The sequence below is a fragment of the Rattus norvegicus genome, chromosome 7, assembly GCF_036323735.1.
Source record: "Rattus norvegicus strain BN/NHsdMcwi chromosome 7, GRCr8, whole genome shotgun sequence".
In the NCBI taxonomy this organism is placed as follows: Eukaryota; Metazoa; Chordata; class Mammalia; order Rodentia; family Muridae; genus Rattus; species Rattus norvegicus.
In genome coordinates, this window is record NC_086025.1 from 24,498,188 (window position 1) to 24,520,515 (window position 22,328).

A 22,328-nucleotide genomic window follows, 5' to 3' on the forward strand; every position below is an offset into this window, starting at 1 on the left:
ACAGCCATGCTTTCTGCTGACTAGGCATCATATCTTCCAGCACTATTTATCTATACTTATTGATCCATACCATATATCAAACAACTTTTGCTGTCCTTTGACCCACTGGGAAGTTTATACATGGACAGTCCTATTTTATACACACCCAAACACTTCTAAAAGTAGGCAGTGGGTAGTGGTGATTTTTTTTTTCTGTCTCACCTTTCCCTCACTTGAATTTTCCCTCTTCTGACGGGGAACCTGTCTTCACTCTAGAGAGGCAGAATGGGCCGACAAATTAAGCAGTGCACCAGAAAGGCTGCGAGCTGTGAGTTGTACCTAAGTCGAGAGTTGGTGAAAGATAAAGATGTGAAAGTGCAAAAGTCTAAATGCCACCCAACAGACACTTACTAAGGGATTGCAGGGTAGCAAACATTGAGCTTGAACTGAGGTAGAAGTCAAGGCCGTCTCTGCCCTAAATGAACTCCCAACAGGGCTCAAAGGGAACGGATAAGTAAAGTATTTGCTAATTCAAGATTAAGCAGAGCTGGCCGGCAGGTAGCATATTCAGAAGGATGGCATCCTTGGGCAGATCGGAGAGACTAAGGATGCAGTGGCACGACTTCTGCTAATGGTTGGGACGTGGAAAGTGGAAGAAAGCCCCCCAAAGCCACGATCACAAGAAACAACGAAATAAAGCAAAGCCCAAATATTTCCATGGGGCTCCTGAAACGCAATGACAGCACAATCTGAATGAACCACGTTCTGAAGAGGCTGCTCTTGAGGAGCATAGGCGAACTCGGAGCTGCGGAAGGGAAACAGACAGAGAAAGAAAGGCATCCATTTGCAAGAAGACTTAAGAGGAATGAATCAGGTAGGACTTTGCTAACAATATAAGCCGTGGGGACAGACATGGCTATGGAAGGCCCCCAGTCACAAAGATCCCCTGCAAAGTTACTAACAGGAACAGCGTGCAGCTCTTGGCAAACGTTCAGTCCCTCCCACACGAAGACAACCATCCCCGAGCACGTGGTATCCAAACTTGAAGATGGAGGACGTGGTGTGAGAATGAGCCGAAGTCAGGCCGACGGTGCTCCGGAGCAAAGACGAGTGTTCCAGACAGAGGAGACGTCGTGTTTAAAGAGCTGCTGCCTGTTTGCAGTTTAGTTTCCAGTAGGCGACTGCAGGAATGGAAAGGAACTGGACTTAGAGCAGGGAAGAGGGAGATGAGAGAGGTGAGCAAGCAGCTGGATGTGGGGCAGAACTTGAGACGTAGCAGGAAGGGTACCGTTTCCGGTAGACTCAGCAGCCGCTGAGGCGTGGGAGGATTCAGGACTAGGATGCTCAGATGTACCGGGGGCTGGAGTACAGCCGCATAGCCTGCTAGCGCCGTGTAACTTTTCCAAGCTTGCCTACCCAAAAAGACACACTCAGTTGTGTGTTGTGCCAAATAGAATGACTGGCTGCAAAGATACTAACCATGCTTAAAGCTCCCCAGTAGCTCCAGTAATGTTTTTGTTCCGTATCGTCCCATGGTTTCTCATCTCAGAGAAAAACCCAGAGACCTTGCCACACTGTACCCTTCAAGGGGCCTCATATTTATAAAGACCTTTCATTGCCCAGTTTTAACCCCAATTCAGTTCCACTGGCTTCCGTTGTGGTATCTAGAGTAGCCATAGAAAGGTAGTAACAAGGACAGACCAACAAGAGAAACTCAGAAGTGCCCAGAGTGATGGAGAAAGATGAGGAAGAGGAATCTGCTTTCCTGAAGCATACAGAAGGTTCCAACCAGGAAAAGGAGATCAATGTTCTCCAATGCTTTTTATAGGTCAAGCTGGATAGTAAGAATCTTTTGGTGATATCATGAACGTCACAGTGGCCTTGTGATCAGTACCGAAGCTTATGAAAACATTCAGCAGTGAATGAGAGAAGAAAAACTTAAGATGTATGAATGAGAGACTGGGCAATCTTTTTAAGAACTTGCCCGAAAGGGAGAGCAGAGTTCATTTTATAGAAAAAGATGAAGACGTAGCACATTTGTATTTTATTGGAAATGAGCCAATGAAAGACCATGCTGACAGTGCCAGGAAGAAGTGAACAATCATTGGAATGATGCACTAGGGTGAGTATCTAGGGCCCAGGTAGGGGAACCGCATTTCCTTGGAATAAAGACAGTGTATCCAAGGTAATTACGGGAAGGCAAGGTTTAAAGACTTTCGTATAGATCAGGAATGGATGGAGCGGGGGGTGGGGGGGACCATTACAAGTCTAGCCACAGGACACATTAAGGGATTCTGGTGGAGGCCAGCCGATGATAGTTATATACTACAGAAGACAGTCATAGAAAAAAGCACACAAATGTTGCCAGAAAAGTATGACAGAAGGACAAGCAAACTTGCAGTTGTTATAAAATACAGGGTACAGACTGAGGACCTACATGAAGGAAGGGGTGGTGAACATGGAGACTTCTAGGAAATCTATGAGACTATCTATCCTAGAGATGACAGGGAAGCCTCACTCATGACACCCCAAGAAAATACTGCCTTAACAAAGCCCAAAACAAGTACACCACCAATAGGCATGTTAACGTGGACTAGGAAGACCTCACAGAACCCCGTCCCAAAACAAAGAACTATAGGCAACTAAGTAAACTATGAGTGGGAGAAACGGTCTTCCCTGGGAGTGAGTCCTTATGTAGTACCAATGAGCTAGCCTTGAAATCATACATATACAAGTAAAATTAAATGGACTGACCACATTGTATTTATGTAGTTCTGCATACATATATATATACACATATATATGTATATACATACATAAGCATGCATATTGCATATATGTGCAATATGTATATATGAGTATATTGCATATATTATATATAGTATATATGATATATATGTGTATATATTATATACACATTATATATATGTATATATATATATATATATATATATTCCATGAATTTTAGAGGGAGAATGGGAGGAGATGGAGTGAGGTAAAGGGAGAAGAGAAACAACATAATTGCTTTTTAATTTCAAAAATGCAAAACAAAAAATAAAAAAAGGCCAGAAACAACAAAAAGTGGGCTTCTTGTAGTTCAAAAACTATTAAAGTTGTGACAAGAGAGTAAGCTGGGAGGACAATACATGGACAGATAGAAATGTTTCAGTAAAAAAACATTGGAGAGGGTGAAAATACAATAAGAAGCTACAGGGACTGGAGATTAAGCACCAGAAAGTTCTGTGTTTGAAGAGTAAGAGATGTTTGGAGGACAGTTGAAGGAACTGAGAAAACAGGGTGTCCATATTATCTCTAGACATTCAAAAGAAGACAAGTGAGAGAAAGCCAGTTATGAGAATAGCATCTCTTAGAGCATGAACACAGAACTGTGGAGGCACATTTACAGAGGAGGAAAGACAGGGGCCCAATGAGGAGCAGGGGAATGGCTGTCTCCTCCCCCCGATAATACAGGAAGGAGTCTAAAGATGAGGAAAGGACCAGAGGCTACACAGGTAGCAGTATCCTCAGGAGAGTCTAATGGGGACTTTGCCCATTGCTGGTGTCTACGTGTGGTTGGGAACTGGGAAGGATAGTATAAGGTCATCCGTGTAGAACACCACTTTCTGTATGTGCTGTGGGGTTCGTATCTCTGTTTTATTCTTCAAACTATTCTATCTTCAAAACTAAGCAGCAGGTCCTCTAAAAAGATATACCTGTATTCATCAACCTATTAGGTGATACTCTTACAGGGCACTCGCCTTCCCCTAGCCATTATCAATCTCTCATTTATTTGAGCAACTCTACACCCATTATCACGTTTACATGCATGAGGACATTCGTCTCTTCTTTTGTTCACTGCCATACGCCTGTTTGTAATAAACTGAGTACATATCATGGGATATGTTTGAAGAGACGGCTGAAGGGATAGATAGAAGGATGACTGTTTAATGCCAAGGACCATGTCCACATCGTAATAAGCCCTTAAAATGGAGTGTTTAGTTTATTAATGAGCTTTCACTGGAAAGCAGCACGGCAGGTTCTAACTGAAGACTCAAAAGAAAAGCCTAGTCCTTGCTCCAAGGGATTTACAGCCTCGTGGAAAATTGCAGGTCGTGTGGACTTTATCAAGGGTAGAAAAGAAAGCATAAGCACGGTTGCCTAGCACTGTCACAGTGTGCGTGCTATTGGTTCTCGTGGCACAAGTACAGTTTAGGCATACCTCATTTTATTGTGGCTGGTTTTGCTGGGCTTTCCAGATAATTGCTTTTTATTCTCTCTCTCCCTTCAAACCTAAGCTCTGTAGCCACCGCATACAGCACGTCTATTTCTTGGTTCCTTTTCCAACAGCCCATGATCACTCCAGGCATTTGTGTCACGCCTTAGTAATTCTCAGCATTTCCAACCTTCTCATGGTGTCTGTCGCAGTAATTTGGGGATCCGTAACCATTGATGTTGCTACATGGTTGTTTTGGAGTGCTGCGGATCGTGCCCATATAAGATGGCAAACTTATATGCCATAAGCATGAGCATATGCATAAGCATCCCATAAGCATCGTCTGTGTCCTGATTAATCCATCCACCTATGTCTCCCTCTGGCCCCTGAAACACAAGATTGAGCCACGCTAGAATCCACAGACTCATAGAAGTCAAATAACAAGACCCGAGGGAGAAGGCTTTAAACTCACTCAGAAGGGGAAATAAGATAGACATCTGAGGTGGAAAGAGGGAGGGTGGAGATTAAGTGGGAAAGGGGATGGGGGTGGGAACAGGGTTGGGGGGGGGTTCAAGTGTTGGGAGAGCCTGGAGGAAAAACTGTGAATGGGCAGGAGGAAGGAACGTCTCTAGGATATGGAATACCTGAGGCAGGGGAGGCTCCAGGAAGTCCATGACTCTAGCTGAGACTCTGGGGCATATGGGACCTGAGGTGGCCACCTCTTGTAGCCAGGCGGAGGGATAAGGACACCACCTCACCCATAGAACCTTTGACCCTAAATTTGTCCTGCCTAAAGGTATGCAGAGACAAAGAACAGAGACTGAGGGGATGGCCAACCAATGGCTAGCCCAACTTGAGGCAAATTGGGCCCGTGGCAAGAACCAACGGGCAAGAACCAACCCCTGACACTATTAATAATACTCTGTTATGTTTGCAGACAGGAGCGTAGCATAACTGTCATCTAAGTGGCTTCACCCAGCAGCCAATAGAAACAGATGCAAAGACTCACAGTTAAACATTAGATGGAGCTTAGCGAGTCTTATGGAAGAGTTGGGAGAAGGATTAAGGGACCTGAAGAGGACAGGGACTCCACAAGAAGACCAACAGAGTCAACTAACCTAGACTCTTGGGCACTCCCACTCTTGGGCACTGAACCACCAACCAAAGAGCGAGCATCGGCTGCACCTAGGACCCAGCACATACATAGCAGCTGTGCAGCTTGGCCTTCATGCACATCCTCCATCAACTGGAACGAGGGTTGTCCTTGACCCTTGGCTGCCTGAAGATCCCATTCCCCTAACTGGGCTTCAGTGGGAGAGGATGTACCTAATCCTGCATTAACTTGATATATCAGAGTGGGCTGATACACAGGAGAGCCTCCCCTCCTGTGGGGAGAGGCTGGGGCGTGGATAGGGAGGAGGGGGCCTGAAATCAGGATATTAAATAAATAAATAAAAAATAAATAAATAGCAAAAATAAATGGAAGCAGTAAATTCACACATGGCGGTCTATTCCTTCTCCACGTGGAAGAAGAATCTCGTCTATCACATTTCAAACCAATCGCTAGAGAGTTAAGGATGTTGAGGAAAGTGTGAAGAGAGCACAGGCCAGCCCAAAACTGTGCCCGTTCCACAAAACAGTCAAGTTATAAAAAGCTTTTAAAACATATACTACTGGTTTTTTATAAAACTTATTGTTAAAACTTGCAAATAAAAAAAACTTTTTGAGCTGAACTTTTTGAAGGGAGTTAATATGAATGATAATAAAAACCAACCTAAAATCGCCTTATTATTAATATGGAGAAAGCCATTGGTCTGCCTAGCAAATCAGCCCAGCCACCATAGTCTCCTTAGTCAAAGCCTAATCCGGGATAAGGTCTTGATTATCTTCAGTTCTATGAAAACTGAGACAGGAGAAGGTCCCACAAAAGCCAGTCTTGATGCTAGCAGAAGTTGTCTGATGACGTTGCCGGCAAGCGCTGATGCAGCAAGTAATCCTTAAGGTCTAGAAACGACCGATGAGGAAGGCAGCCATGCCAGCCAACCAACTTTCAACACAGACGATACTGCCTTCTACTGGAAGATGCCACGTCAGACTTTTATAGCCAGAGAGATGCCATTGCCAAAGCCTCAAAAGCCAGACTGATTCTTTTGTTAGGGCTTAAAGGAGCTGGGAGCTTTTCACTGAAGCCAATGCTAATTTACCATTCTCAACAACCAAGGGCCCTTGAGATTTGTATTGTCTATTCTGTCTGTGCTCTGTAAATGAGGCAAACTCTAGACGATACTGTTTTCCAAGTTCAATATATGTCAAGTAGCCCAATGGATTGGCAGGACGGCAAGAGACTTGGAAAGATCACGATTGGAAAAGTGGTGAGAAAGACATCTGGGGAAGAAGTAGGTGGACAGATCTCTCCAAATGGGCAAAGGGTGGAGATATTTGTGTCCCGTGTACATGCTCATCAAAAGGTGACTTCGGCTGAGGAGGAGTTCAGTAATCAAGTGAATAAGAGGACCCATTCTTCGGACAGTCAGCCTCTTTCCCCAGCCATCCCTGTCGTTGCTCGATGGGCCCATGAACAAAGTGGCTATGGTGGTCGAGATGGGGCTTACATGTGGGCTCAACAACACAGACTTCCACTCACCAAGGCTGACCTGGCTACAGCTGCTGCTGAATGCTAAATCGGCCAACAGCAGAGACCAACACTGAGCCCCAGATATGGCACCATTCCTCAAGGTGACCAGCAAGCAACCTGGTGGCAGGTTGACTACATTGGACCACTTCCTCCATGGGAAGGACAACATTTTGTTCTTACTGGAGTAGATACTTATTCTGGCTATGGACTTGCTTTTCCTGCACGTCATACTTCTGCCAAAACCACCATCCATGAATTTACAGAATGCCTTACCCATCATCATGGATATCCACAGTATTGCTTTGACCCAGGAACTCATTTTATAGTCAGAGAAGTGTGACAGTGGGCCCACGATCATGGAATCCTTCTGTCTTACCATGTTCCCCATCATCCTGAAGCAACTAGTCTGATAGAAAGATGGACTGGCCTTTTGAAGATGCAGTTACAGTGCCAATTAGGTGGCAGCAGCATGGAGGGCTGGGGCAGAGTTCTTCAGAAGGCAGGATATGCTTTGAATCAGTGTCTGATATATGGTACAGTTTCTCCCACAGCTAGAATCCATGGGTCCAGGAATCAAGGGGTGGAAAAGGAATAGTTCCACTCTCTATCCCTCCTTGTGTCCCTCTAGGAAAATTTCTGCTTCCTGTCCCCACAACTCTAGGTTGTGCTGGCCTAGAAGTTTGGGTTCCAGAGTAGGGAGTGCTCCTACTAGAAGCCACAACAAACATTCCGTTGAACTGGAAGCTCAGACTTCTCCTTGGTCATGGTCATTTGGACTTCTATGCCCTAAACCAACAGGCTAAGAAAGCATTAACAGTGTTAGGAGGGATGATAGATAGAGATTACCCTGGGGAATTTGGATTGCTTCTCTACAATGGAGGTAAGGAGGATTATGTCTGGAGTGCAGGAGATCCCTTAGGGCATCTCTTAGTACTACCACGTCTTGTGATTAAAGTCAATGGGAAACTACAAGATCCTAACCCAAGCAGGATGACAAAGGACACAGACCCATCAGGAATGGAGGTATGGGCCACTCCTCCAGGAAAAGAGCCAAGTCCTCTGAGGGGCTTGCAGAGGGTGGAGGACATACAGAATGGGCAGTAGAGGAAGGGAGTTATAAATACCAGCTAAGGCCACGTGACCAGTTTCAGAAATGAGGATTATGAAGTAATATGAACGCTTCTGTTTTATTTTGCTAAGAACACATCTGTATAGTTATTTGTGCTTCTGATTCTTTTAAACATCAATTGGTATTTAGTTGAGATACTAAAAGAATGTTCCCAAGGGACGTTGTGCCATTGTAAACTTACAAATGCATTTGCGATTGTACGAGGAATAGTTATATCATGTTAGGTGTATTCATGACCTTGCTATTGTTTCGAGTGGACATGAGATATTATTTGTGTCAAGTTGACCAGGGGTGGATTGTCAACTTGACTGTACCTGGAATGAACTACAATCCAGAATTGGAGGGCTCACCTGTGATCCAGATCTTGAGGCTGGGAGATACAAGGTTCTGACCTGGATCTTGGCATGGAGATCTTGAGGCACAGTGGCTATGCATCCCCGGAGACTAAGGCAAGGAGATCTCTGAGTTAAGGTTAAGAGCACTGACTGCTCTTCCAGAGGTCATGAGTTCAAATCCCAGCAACCGCATGGTGGCTCACAACCATCTATAACGAGATCCGATGCACTCTTCTGGTGTGTCTGAAGACAGTGACAGTGTACTCATCATATATAAAATGAATAAATAAAATCTTTTTAAAAAAAGTCACCTGGGACAAAGCAAGTCCCAGATCTAGGCGTGGTGGTACACACCTTTAATCTGGGCCGCACCTTCTGCTGGAGACCTACATAAGGACGTTGGAAGAAGGAAGATTCACTCTTCTTCTCCTGCTTGCATTGTGGGACTGAGCAACTGCTAGATCCTTCGACTTCTCTTCACAGCTGACCGTTGTTGGGGCGTTGAACTACAGACTGTAAGTCATCAACCAGTTCCCTTACTCTGTAGAGACCACCCATAAGTTCTGTGACTCTAGAGAATTATATAATACAACGTGTCTATATAATTTTAATGGAACTGCCCTATTATAAGGCAACAATGCCCCTACTAGATACTGCAGGCTGACAAAAAGCCTCGTCCTAGGAACGGATTCCCTCTTTTAGGGCTATCGGTCAGTGAGGTTCCATAGAACCTGACAGTAGGCGCTCACTGCTGCAGACAGCACAACGAAGAATAAGTCCAGGGAGTGGTATTTAAAATGCAAGTATCGGGGCTGGGGATTTAGCTCAGTGGTAGAGCGCTTACCTAGGAAGCGCAAGGCCCTGGGTTCGTTCCCCAGATCCGAAAAAAAAAAAAAAGAACCAAAAATAAAATAAAATAAAATAAAATGCAAGTATCCACGTTTACCCAGAAGAGATCCTGATTTGTCTTGTCTGAGGTTAATCTCTAGAATCGGCATTTTAAGAGGCACTCCCAAAAAGAAGCTCGTGAATCATTTAGAAAAACATGACTCTTATTCTGACATAAAAGGCCCTTCATCAGCTTTTTCTGTCTACTTCTGCTTTGTTTGTCATTATTCTCCACCACTGGGCATTTTTGCTTACACCACCAAACCGCTTTCCCTTTGCCTTAAACACCATATGTCCTCATGCTTCTGTGCCTTTGTTTGTACAAAGGTTCATTCCAGATCGTCACCTTAACTCCTCTTTGTGTTAAGTAGACACTAAGGTCAGCTTCCTCTTCTTGGACGTCTTAGAAGCTCAGAGCCACAGCACTTTGCGTGTGGTGTGCATGTACTCATGGGCCCACAAGTGTTTGTACACGCTTACTTACAAAGGTGCAACTTTCACAGGATTTTGTTTGCGTGGCCATCTAAATTTTGCACGTCCTCCCTGTATTACTCTTTGAATAGTATAGCAGAGATGATGTGGGCATCTCTTCGGTCCTTGTTTGGTACAATAAAAAGGTTTACTTTCGCTTAGGTGACCTGTCCTAAGTCACTTTGCTGGTAAAATGTGTTCCAAACTCTGAACCAAAGTCTTTAAACTGCAGGTGTAAAGATCTTTTACATGATGTAAGTGGCCGTCGTCACTGTCACTGATGTATGTCTCAGCTGTTGCTTGAAATTATGTTATGTCTAAAAAAAAAGAAAAGCGTTAAAAACAGATCTCCAGGCATGAGGTTCTCCAGGGCTGAAGACTCATTCTGATCGCAGAGTATCTGGCACTTAGTAGGACCACATAAAAAGAGAAGTGCTCTTCAGTGAATTATGGATCTTTTTTGTAACAATTCGAAACAAGTAAACACCACCACCCCCCGTCTCTCTGTGTGTCTCTGTGCATGTTTCTTTGTCTCTATTTCGCTGTCTGTCTCTTTCCCTCCCTTTCTACAGATCTTTTCAGATTTTACAGCTAAACAGCAAATGTGAACCCTGCTTATCAGCAGCATTTCCCAGCCCAACTTTACAATCCGAATCATGAACTACCAATCCCAGAATGCAGAGCGAGAGCGAGGGGGCGGGGCGGCCTCTCCGAAGCCACCGATTGATTGGTGAACACACGCGCTCTCTTCCGGAAAGGCCCCGAAGGCAGGAACTTGGGAAAGGAGTCTGGTCTCTCTACCAGGCTGGGAGGAGCTTGTGCCTGAGCCCCGGGGTCCCCATCCGCTGAGGAGATGGATGAGGATGGGCTTCCTCTCATGGGGTCAGGCATAGACCTGACCAAGGTTTGTAAAAGATATACTTGAGCTTCCGACGAACAGGGAAGGAGGCTTGGCTAAGGGGCCCCGGTTCCCAGGGAGACGCCACCTCTCCAGGCCCAATCCGGGCCCCTATTTTCCTAGCCTGGGGAAGGGGGAGCCCTGCAATCCACTTTGAAAGGGGTCTCTCCTGGGCTAAGAAAAGAGGTTGGGTGCCACGCAGCCTTTGCTCCCCACATCACGTGCCTCTCCGCCTAAGGTTGACAGTCTGGAGATAGAACCACCTCTAACACTTCACCTCTTATTCGACCCTCAAGAAGCTGCTCGTGTGTGTGTGTGTGTGTGTGTGTGTGTGTGTGTGTGTGTGTGTGTGTGTGTGTGTTGTCACATTCTCAAACTTCATGCAGCCCCTGTCACTTTGACACACACCAGATTCAGGAACACAAATCAGTGACTCTTCTCAGCCCTTCGTGAAATTCATGTCCCAGGACAAAGACCATCCCCTCTATGAAATCCAGATATCCAAAGTGTTGCACAGGGTATGTTTCTCCTGTAAGAATCGTGTTTGTTTTTACATGACACAGGTGCCAGCTATTCAACAGAAAAGAACCGTGGCTTTTCTAAACCAGTTTGTGGTGCACACTGTGCAGTTTCTCAACCGGTTTTCCGCAGTTTGTGAAGAGGTAGGTCCTGGGCTACTAGTTCCTGGAGCGGCCGAGAAGTCGCCTTCCACCCTTCATGTTGACAAATGAAGTCAAACAAGAGTTACACCCTTCATGTGTTGTTCACTTTGCCACGAAACTCAAACGTCTTAAGACCTTAGCACCTCTGACTCTGTCCCCATCAGCCCTGTGCCCTACCTCAGCCGAATTAATATTCTAGAAGCTTCTGTGAGACAGCTCAGCTATGTTTAATTATGAGAACAAAAGGAAATCCAGAATTTTACAGTTGAATTTTTTAAAGTGTTTTTTTTTCTCAGCTTTCTACTCAAGAGATTACATTTTAAATATATGCTTGAGTTTATATTGAATTGCTTTGCATCCTTTGAGCCAAAAACAATTCACAGGGGTAGCCTAGAATACATGTTTCAAAAAAATACTTTGTTGCAAATGACTGGATGACTTATAAAGTAAGAATTAGACGCCAGATCCAGGAACCTCTCCTGATCTTGCAAAAAGTTTTGTTTGTTTGTTTTAAGGAGGATGAAAATAGGGAATGTATATTGAAACTGAATTTTAAAAAAGGAAATAAAAAAGTAGAAACTTATAGACACTTCACAGCTGGATCGATTTAATATTCTATTTTCCTATATTGTCCTATGTGAGGCTTATCTTCGACAAAACAGAGTTTATGTTAGATGTGTGGCTGTTAATCAGAATTGCCTGGAGACCGGAAACCTCTCGTTTGGGTCTAATTTGAGCTGTTTATATGATGGGCTGTGATTAAGGCCTTGAGCACGATAGGCACACGCACTCTGCCACCGAGCGACACCCCCAGCCCCCAGCCGTAGTTTTTATTTCTTTATCAGAATTCCTTTAGCTTTTCCCCTGAGAGAAATGAAAGTAAGATGTAATTACTGATGCAGTGAGGAGCTCGGTTCTGTGTGCTGTATAGTTGAGCAGCCCCAGAGACTGGGCGCTCCTTTCTTTTTGGTCTATTAAAAAAAATTGGGGCTGGGGATTTAGCTCAGTGGTAGAGCGCTTACCTAGGAAGCGCAAGGCCCTGGGTTCGGTCCCCAGCTCCGAAAAGAACCAAAAAAAAAAAAAAAAAATTAAGATTTACTTATTTTACTTTATACGTGTGAGTGTTTTTATCACACATATGTCGGATGCCTATGGAGGTCAGAGGAAGGCTTAAGACTTCTTAGAACTGTAGTTATGGACAGTTATGAGCCACTAGTGCTCTGGACTGCTAAACATCTGTTCAGTCCATTTTCCTCTCACACCGTTGCTTCTCTAGGATAAGGAACCTGCGGAGTGAAGGGATTTTCACCTTCCAGTTCCCATCTGACCCTTTGTGCTCTAGGTTAGAGTGTATGCAGGCTGTAGCTTCTAGCAGAAGAAACCAGATATTCATTGCCTATCATTGCGCAGTTGTCCCTATTGAGTTAAAAAAAAGCTAGCAGAAGGCAGTTTGCTACAATGTGCTCTGCGCGAGGATAACCCCTCGTCTTCGTAGTCCCCCTCAGTTTCCGCTGTCTGGGAGTGGGTGCTGCTTATCGGCAGCCAGGATCAAGGATGGCGAGTGTCACCTCACAGAGCTTTCCCCACCTTCTTCCACACTGTCAGTGTTCCCTTCCCCACAGTTGGTCCGTATCCCCTAATGTTTCCCTGAACCCCAGAGAGAAATTTGTTGGATAAAGAGCTCAGCTCATACGGAGTTAGCCTACTGCCCTCTGCTCTTTTTCATATGCGAAGTCTTTATGACGTAACGTACGCCGTTTTGACTCCTGTGCCCACCACGGAATATATAAATTTTGTGTGTGCTTTGCTGTGTATGTACACCCTCATTCTTAGTATACTTCGCTCTTAGCTGCAGTCACTGTAGCATACAGTGAGTCCAGGGAACGTGTTCTCCTGGGATTCTGTGCCTTTGAGCAACACCTTCCCGGCCCCCTCACCTCTCCCATCCCACCTCTGATCACTGGTATTTAACACTGTTTTGTTTTTATTTTGAAAAAATAAATTAAGATTACATCATTTTCCCCTTTCCCTAACCCTCTCCAACTGCTCCCATATACCCCCCTTCCCTCACATGCAACACCTTGCTCTCTCTCAGCGTGGCTAGAGCCAAGAGTGATTTTTTTTTATATACATATACACATGCACATGCATACACATATATGGAAGCAAGATGTAGTGTTTGTCTTTCTGTGCCTGGCTTAGTTCACGTCTACATGTCCTCCGAGCTCATCCATGCCATCACAGACCACAGATCTCCTTTCGTAAGGTTGGACTTCTCCCTGTGTATATGTATGACATTCTGTCTGTCCAGTCACGGTTCGTAGACACTTGCGTTGATTCCGTATCATGCTACAGTGAATAAAACGTGCAGCAGCCGCGTTCGCACTCTGACGCCACTTCCTTTGACTGCGTAATCAGAAGGGGCGTCATTGATCTTTAAGTAGTTTACTCTCCTCTTTTTCCCTTTAGGACTTTCTCTATTGGTTTTCTAAAACAGCTACCTTAACTTCCCTTCCTGCCAACAGTATAGATATGCTGCCTTTTCTCTGCCTCCATGCTAGTTCCTGTGGGCCTTTAATCTGGTAACCTTAACCTTCTAACATTAACCTTCTAACGGATGTGATGTGAGGTCCCTTTACGTTTTAATCTGTGTTTTTCTTATAAATGATGCTAAACATTTCTCCCACATATCCATTTAATGTCTGTATATCTTCCATTGGCAACCATCCAATTCCGTTGTCCATTTCTTAAAATGGAGTTCTCTGTCTTTTTACTATTGAATTGTGGTTCTTTATAAATGTGGCTATCTCCATGCTATTACATAGACAGATTGTAAATATCCCCCATTCCATAGGGGGTCTTCACCCCACCATAGGGGGTCTTCACCCCTGCCATAGGGGGTTTCTCACCCCTGCCATAGGGGGTCTTCACCCCTGCCATAGGGGGTCTTCACCCCACCATAGGGGGTCTTCACCCCTGCCATAGGGGGTCTTCACCCCTGCCATAGGGGGTCTTCACCCCTGCCATAGGGGGTCTTCACCCCTGCCATAGGGGGTCTTCACCCCTGCCATAGGGGGTCTTCACCCCTGCCATAGGGGGTCTTCACCCCTGCCATAGAGGGTCTTCACCCCACCATAGGGGGTCTTCACCCCGCCATAGGGGGTCTTCACCCCGCCATAGGGGGTCTTCACCCCTGCCATAGGGGGTCTTCACCCCTGCCATAGGGGGTCTTCACCCCTGCCATAGGGGGTCTTCACCCCTGCCATAGGGGGTCTTCACCCCTGCCATAGGGGGTCTTCACCCCTGCCAGCAGTTCCATTCTGCACAGAAGCTCTTTGCTTCAAGTACATTGGCTAGTTCTGGTTTTGCTTCCTAGACTTTTAGGGTCACTTCCAGAAAAATCATTGTCTGTACCACTGCCCAAAGTTCTCCATCCATGTTTCCTCTTCTGGTTATTTTCTGGTTTCAGGCCTTACATGTGACTGTTGTATTCATATTGTGTTGTTTTGTGTGCATGTTGTGTGATAGCCTCTTATTGTAGTCTTTGGCTTATGTGTATCCCACACCACTTATCGGAGAAACTGTCCTCTCCCACCCCCTTTTTTTTTTTTTAAATTGTGTGTTCTTGGCATGTGTGTGAAAATCAACTGGCCATAGATGTTTGGCTTCATTTCAGGTGTCCTATTCGGTTCCACAGCCTGTTTTTATCAGGACCGAACTGTTTCGGTCTATATAGCTTTGCCACCAGTTTTTAAATTCGGGTAAACTTGTATGTTAGCAGAACTTATAGCCATGGGAACAGGAAGTGAAGTGTTTTCTAGTGGGTCACTAGGAGTGGTAGTGACTGAAACTATACCCATTTCTACCCCTCAATTTCTGGACCCATGAATCCTAGCCATGTACCCTTCTCTCGGGCCAGCTGCTTCAGGGGGATAGAGACCGTGATAAGACCGCTTCCTCGGGCATGGGCCCACGCTTGCACATTTCTGACTCTGACATGAGCTCCTTGGTCAGAAGGATGCTGTGTGGAATACTGCGATGGTAGATAAGGCATTTCTGAGCCCCAAGTGGTAGTTTGGCAGAGACATTACTGCAGGAAAGGCAAATCCATGAGCAGAAATATCTGTTCCAGTAAGGTCAAAGCATTGAACCTTCCAGGAAGAAAGCAACCCAGTGTAGTAAACCTTCCACCGTGTGGCTGGCTGGTTACCCAGAGGAATGGTGCCGTGTCAGCTGTTGGTCTCCAGCACTCAGCAGCTACTATGGCCAGGTCAGCCTCGGTGAGCGACAGTCCCTGTTGGTGAGCCCTGTATAACCTCCATCTCTGCTGGGTCATGTGATGCTCCCCGCTATGTTTTTGTTTAGATTTGCCATTGGTATTTGAGTCTGTATGGTGTGTGTGCGTGTGTGTGTGTGTGTGTGTGTGTGTGTGTGTGTGTGTGTCCCTATATAAAAGTTTACAATTTCTACTTTTGTGAAAAATACTAAAGTTTTAAAATAGAGATTATGTTACATCTAGGTCATTTGTACATTTTAGCAATATTCTGTAAACCCATAAACACAGGATGTCTTTGCATTCATGCACGTCTTATTTCTCTCATCAATGTTTTTATAGCGTTTAGAATACAGATCTCACATTCTTGGTTCTGCATCGAGCTTGGATCCAATGAGATAAGCTTATGAGGTGGGCCTTGGTAGATCTTCAGGGGAAGACCTAGAGTCTGGTCTCTAAGAAGCCATCCTAAACACCAAGTCTATGGAGACTGACTTGGAATTGTAGTTGGGCTTAAGTCTGAGTTTGCAAAGTCGGGCTGTGCACCTGACCATTCCTAAACCTTCTGGGATGTGTTGGAAGCCTGAATCAGAGGGGTAGACCTGGTCCACTCTGTATAATCTGATTGTTGCATCTACAGGGGTCTTCTAAGAGCTTTAGTTTGTGGGGGCATTAAGGTCTGCTTAGGTTTTGCCTAGATTCTGAGTCTATGTGACTAGTTTGGTACTATGCCAGGCACAGGGCCTACATCCACAAGGTTGGTCTAGAGTATGGGATAACGGTACTGGGCTGATACCGTGGGCCACATATTGAGAGGGCTGGAAGTTGGAGTTGTGGAAACTATCTAGGGACTGCGTACATCGGCCTGAATCATAGGTCTGTGAAGGTCATCCTGGGCTGAGTCCATCAGAGCCTGAAGCTCTGTAGCCAGACTGGATAGTAAGACTGTAGGGAAAGACCCCATTGTGTTCATGGATGGCAGTCTGATGACTTAGAGTCAGAGACATAAACCTGGAACTGGGACAGGCCTGAAGCTTAGGTTGTGTGGCCTGCCTGGCTTTGGGCTGGGTTAGACTGTAGGACAGACCTGAAACCTGCATTTCCAGAGGCTAGCTTGAAAGCTGAGTCTGCGGCATCATGGCCCTACTGTGTGTGGAGACAGAGTCTGTGGGGAGTAGCCTGACCCTTAGGCCATCTTGAATCTTCAGTTGATCTGGAGGTTTAGACCCCTAGGGTTGACCTGGCCAGGCATGAAGACTAAGATTTTGAAATATGACCAGATAATGAATGGTACCAGGTATCTGGGGCCACTGGGGCTTGTCCAGTGCTAGATTGCCTGGGGTGGTCCTTGTGAGGAGTTCTGAGGCAGAGGGCAGGTGGTTCTCACTCCCCTCCCTTTTTCCCCAAGTAGAGTTGTTTCCTCTCGGTGATATACCACTTGGGGTTTGGTGAAAGGTGAACCCAGGAATGTGAAGCTGTCCACATCATACATTATATCCCCCTCCCACACACACACACACACTGCTCTTGTGAAAGGGTCTTTGTGTGTGGTTCCTTGATTAAATCAATGCCTTTGCTTGTACATGGGTACTGAAAGTCATGGGTCACCATCTTCTTGGTATGCAGTCTTTTTGTTTTATGTTCGATAACTAGCTATATGATTCATTTTTTACAGTCGATAGTTTGGCTTTTTTTTTTTTTATACTTTGTCAGTTGTAGGCTATTTGCTGGGACCAGGCATAAGTAATACTCACTAACTGCATTAGATGTGTCGTCATCACAACTCTTCCTTTAGCACAGGTCCAGCATCTCTCTTTGGCATGTCCACAAACTAAGATATGGGGCTTTGACCTGGTTTGTTCTCTGTCCATTCATCCCACATGCTTTTGAGTCCCGGGAGTTTGTAGCTAGCTGTGCAATACATTCTAACTGGCTGAGAGAAGCAGAGAGCCCAGGGAACCAAACTGAGATCCCAGCTCGTACAGAAGTGAAGAAACTGTAAACTTTCTCTCTACTCTATACTGTAGTGATTTTGTTCTGTATCTTGTAAATGTAGTGTCTTTATAGAAATGATAACTTCTGAAGATATTATATATGTATCTCAGTGTTGCTTTCTGGAATCATTTTTAATCTGTTAATAGCCCCTAGGAAGTCTGTTGTCCTTGTTTGGCAAGCTTTAACAGAAACCAAAATGACCTGCTTTCCTAAAAGAAAAAAAAAAAAGCATCAGCTATTGCTGTTTAAATTAGGAATGAGCTGCAGAGAGAAAGACCACCCACCCACTTCCCGGGACTGCCACCCTGACCTCATCTAAGTCTGGCATAAATGTAGCACTTTCAGCCTCAACTGGGATTAAATTTGAAACAAACCGAGCTCTTTCTTCATGTTATCCTGTTTCTTAGAATTCTCTACTAGGGGTTGGGGATTTAGCTCAGTGGTAGAGTGCTTGCCTAGCAAGCACAAGGCCCTGGGTTCGGTCCCCAGCTCCGAAAAAAAGAACCAAAAAAACAAAAGAAAAAAAAAGAATTCTCTACTAAAGAGAAGAGTATAAAACTCTTTTTAAATTTTTTGTGAAGAACAAAACTCCATCCATACTAGGCTATTTTGTAAATAATTCTTCTTTGCCTGCCGAGACCAGAGGCCAGAGAAAGGAAAGAGATTGAATCAGACCCAAGTTACAGTTTTTAGGCTCATTTCCTTTTCCTTCACAAATCCTTAGTAAACATTTTTGTTCCTGTCCCAGTCAGCACAATTGTATGATGGTCCACTGTAGCTGATTTTTGCTACTTTGTGGGTTCTTCTTTCCCCCACCCTTTATCCCCAATTCCACCCCCAACTCTAGTTCACCGGCTGTAGAGGGGAGAGGGATAGAGACCCTTGAACCTAATTGCTTTCTTGTTTCTTTTTTTGAACACAACTACTAACAAACCATAACCAATCCTCCTGAAGGAGCACCAGCCGCCTGCCCCTGCCTCTCTGGGCTCTCGCATTTATAGACCCTCTGCATTCCAAACATCACACAATGGCAGAAACTATCTGCAGCTGGCCAAGCCATGCCTCTGCTGGAGCACGAGGTAAATCACAGTCAGATGCTGTGGACAGTCTGAACCAACCCCATATCCCCACCCCTGGGATTAAAATGAAAACATATTCTTATAATAAAATATTTCTGTGTTTTTAAAGAAACCTAAGTTCCAGAATTGTCTCCGTAGTTCACCACTCGGTGACCAGGGCCATCTCAAGTTCTTTCTGCAGTAAAATCTGTGCAGACTCTGTTTAACCATGAATTACAGAGTCAGCAACCCCATGTAAACAAGACAGGTGGGTGTTTTATCTTGACTCAGATTTGTTACACACAGTACTGGATTTCAAATCATTTCTAATCTTTTTCTTCTAAAATCTTGAAATAAAAGGCAAAGGTGTTGAGAATTCTCATCTAACAAATTTATAGTGTTTATCTCTTATAGCCAAATTTTAGGCCCACACTGAACTTAACTTTCAAACAAAGTATGTCTTTCTTAAACCCTATTTTGCTTGTTGCCACATCTTTATAGTGGGGAGGCATAAGAGTTATATGCAGATTAATAAAGACATTGATTGATTCCCTTGCTGGCTTCTAGGACACTGAGCACAGCCGAGTACGCTGAGATCTACTTTAGAACATTCTGTTAGAGATGTGCCTATACATGCTCAGGGTTTTATATCACAAATTAGTGTCATCCCATTATTCACAATGGTGTTGATCAGCCTTCTCTAGGGCTGGTTTGAGAATCTCAGATGTCCAGTGTTTCAGGATTTTCTATTGTTCTGTATTACCTTTGAGAATCATTTCTTAACACCCAGCACTCCTCATATGAGTTAAATAGCTAGACTTTTTGGAGGGGTTTCTACACTTCAATGCAGTATAAAACTGCTAGTCTTTTTTTCTTTCTTTCTTGAACTTGTGTTTACATTGGCTTACCTAGCTTTATCATAGGTGGTGGTAGCCATAGCAAGGAAAAGATGACTATTCTAAATACACGTCCCCACAAAGATAATTGTATTAGTGAGGGTATTTAGATAAAAGATTATAAACTAACCTGTATTGATGTTGATGTCAAGAGTCTTTGTCTTCTGAGGCTTTGAGAGTAACAGACGAGAGTAATAAAGTGAGCTCCAAATGAAAGAACAATCCGACAAGAGGAGGAAAGAGAATTACTGCTCTGAAGTGATTGACAGCCTAGTCAGTAGGTAGATTTCCAAACAAGCCAACGTCTTCCCCCCATTAATTGCTAAGTTCTGTGTTTCTATTTTCAGACTACCCTTTGTGAATCCCAGCTTAGTACTCAGCGACAAGTTAGTTTTATATTCTATAATCATGAGGGTAATTAATACTGATTAGAAAAATAATTCCAGGTAAAGGGCATCCGCCTTAGTAAGTGTTCCAAGATCAGAAACTCTTGATTTCCAATCTGTATGCCCAGAGCTTGCCGACAGTCTGAGAGCTTGCTGTTTACTGACTCTGGGTAATGAACAAAAGTCTGCAGCCCCCACATCGACCAGCATGTCGTAGCAAACTTCTGTGAGCTCTGAACTTGAAGTGTTTGGGTCTGGGTTATTTGAATTGTATGAAATAACACTTTTTTGTTTTTCTCCTTAATGTTAGAAAAATAATCCCTACTTCATAGAGTTGGTGTAAAGACTTGAATGATATGTTGCAGATACAGTATTTCATACATAAGTGCTCAGACATTTATAATATTAAGTGTTTGAAACTATATATTTATATGGGAAGATATTAAAACCTTAAATTTGGGGAACTAGAGTGATAGCCCCATCAATAAAACGCTTGCCACGAAAGCAGGAGGTCCTGAACTTAGTTTCTCAGAGCCCAAATAAAAGTCAAGCAGGGAGGTTCACTTATAATCTGTGTCAGAGGACAGAGATCACCAGATCTCTCACCATCCGGTCTGATAGAATTGGTGAGCTCCAGGTATAGGGAGATAGATATCCTGTCCCCAAACCTCAAGTCGAGATCAATTAAGGAAGACGTCAATGTTGACCTCTGGCCTCCACCTAGACACATATGTGTGTGCCCTCTCACACATAACACGAATGTGTATATGCACATACAGGGATAAAGTATTCTATTTTGATCACATTTTTCTTTTTATATTCATTTTACTCAAACAATTGTGCTCATTTTTTACAAATGGAAGTTATCATTTTTATGAATTAATTTGTTGTAAGATTTCTTCTCTAGCAAATTATAAGACTTATTAAATTTGCCAAAATTGAATTTCCATGATTTTCAGGAATGTGGCTATAATTTGGATAGCATGACATGTTTTATAACTTGTATTTATGTTTATATAACTGCTTATTGTGAACAAATTTCAAGGTTAAAGTTAGCATTGATGCCATTAAAACTTTTAAAGTTTTATCCAAGGGATCGAGGGCTATAATCTGAGCACGAGGAAAACAGAAAGGAGAGTGCTGAGAATTTGAGGCTAGCCTGGGCTGTACTGAAAGTGCTGAGAATTTGAGGCTAGCCTGGGCTATACTGAAAGTTTGAAGGCAACCTGAACTTCCACGGTGTGACCCTTTCTCAAAAACAGAGACCAAAACCATGGCTTGTGAGTGTTTAATTTCCAGATTGCGTCTTTGGAAATGTCTAGTGATCATGTTAAAAATCAGCGCTCTGAGGCTAGAGGGATAGCTCAGTGGTCCGCATTTGGTTTCTATAGCATCTATACAAGGTGACCCACAACTGCCCTCAACTCCAGCTCTAGGAGATCTGGCGCCCTCTTCTGGCTTCCATTGGTACCTGCACTCGTGTGCTCTTAGAGACACACATAATTTAAAATAAACTTTAACAACAAAAATAAAAAAATAAAAATTGCGTACCTTGCATCAGGTATGAGAAAGGTATGAGCTAGCGTGCTAAAATGGAGCGTACAAGTTAAACAATCTTGAAGTTCTGTCTCACCATTTAGCAGTCTTGTTGATCTAAGTTATCAGAGCAACTGCTTTCTATACCCAAGAGCAGTTTCTTCTGGCACCGTGTTCTCTCACGTTGTTGCTTCACCGTCCACTGGGGCTTTCCTCGTCATCCCAAGTGTAAAGATGGGTATCATACATCTTCGTCCCAGCTTACAAAGACGAAAGAGACAAAATACAGTAATAGGTAAAATAAGAAGAAAGCAGCTTTAATTTCATTTCAGATGACAGATTCAGAGAGAGGATGTAGCCTGCCCTCCCTGCTGATTCGGGGCTGGGGTAGGAAGCTTCCCTGAGCCCCAGTTGGAGACCTGCATAGGCAACATTAACAGATCCTGTCCCAGAACACCAAAGTATCCTGTGAAGAAGCCCCAGCACTGGCCAGTGCTCAGCACGTTACTCCTAACTGTGGGCAAAACGACCGTAGAGCATCAAAGCCCTGCTCTTCATAAGGATTTTTTTATATTATCCCATGCTGTCACGGAGCCGTAAAGTAAACTGGCCAACCCTCTGGGAATGTGTGACTAAATATGATAATGATTAAAATCAAGGTATTCAATGAGTGTGTTTACGGATTATGCACTATAATGCTAACTTTTCTTTGTGAAAGTGTGCATGAGTCGTATATGCGCATGCACATGGAGTTCAGAGGTTGACAGCAGAAGTTTCCCTCCATCCCTCTGTACTGTGCTCACTGACGTGGCTATTAGCCAGCTTGCTCTGGAAATCAGCTTCTACCTCCCAAGTGCTGTGACTGTAGGTGGGCCACTGTGCCTGCCTGGCTTTTCTGTGGGTGCTGGGGATGCACACTCCCACCCGCAGACTTGAGTGCAAGTGCTTTATCCCCCGAACCTTCTGCCTAGGAC

The 22,328-nt window shown here is 44.2% G+C and overlaps 1 protein-coding gene and 1 pseudogene across 4 annotated transcripts in view; both read left to right on the top strand.

Annotated features, from left to right (window-relative positions):
- The first annotated feature begins 891 nt into the window (after nucleotides 1-891).
- Nucleotides 892-7,993, top strand: LOC120093767 (uncharacterized; annotated as a pseudogene).
- A 2,363-nt stretch (nucleotides 7,994-10,356) lies between these two features.
- The window catches only part of Washc3 (WASH complex subunit 3), a 44,469-nt gene continuing 32,497 nt past the window's right edge, over nucleotides 10,357-22,328 (top strand). Inside the window, exons 1-2 of one of the 4 annotated variants that reach the window (NM_001106776.1) lie at nucleotides 10,357-10,554; nucleotides 11,112-11,210. In NM_001106776.1, the coding sequence (NP_001100246.1) occupies nucleotides 10,504-10,554; nucleotides 11,112-11,210 (150 nt within the window). In that variant the 5' untranslated portion in view covers nucleotides 10,357-10,503. The remainder of the gene's footprint in view (nucleotides 10,555-11,111; nucleotides 11,211-22,328) is intronic. The other 3 variants (XM_006241199.5, XM_063263195.1, XM_039078687.2) reach the window with 3 other exon arrangements.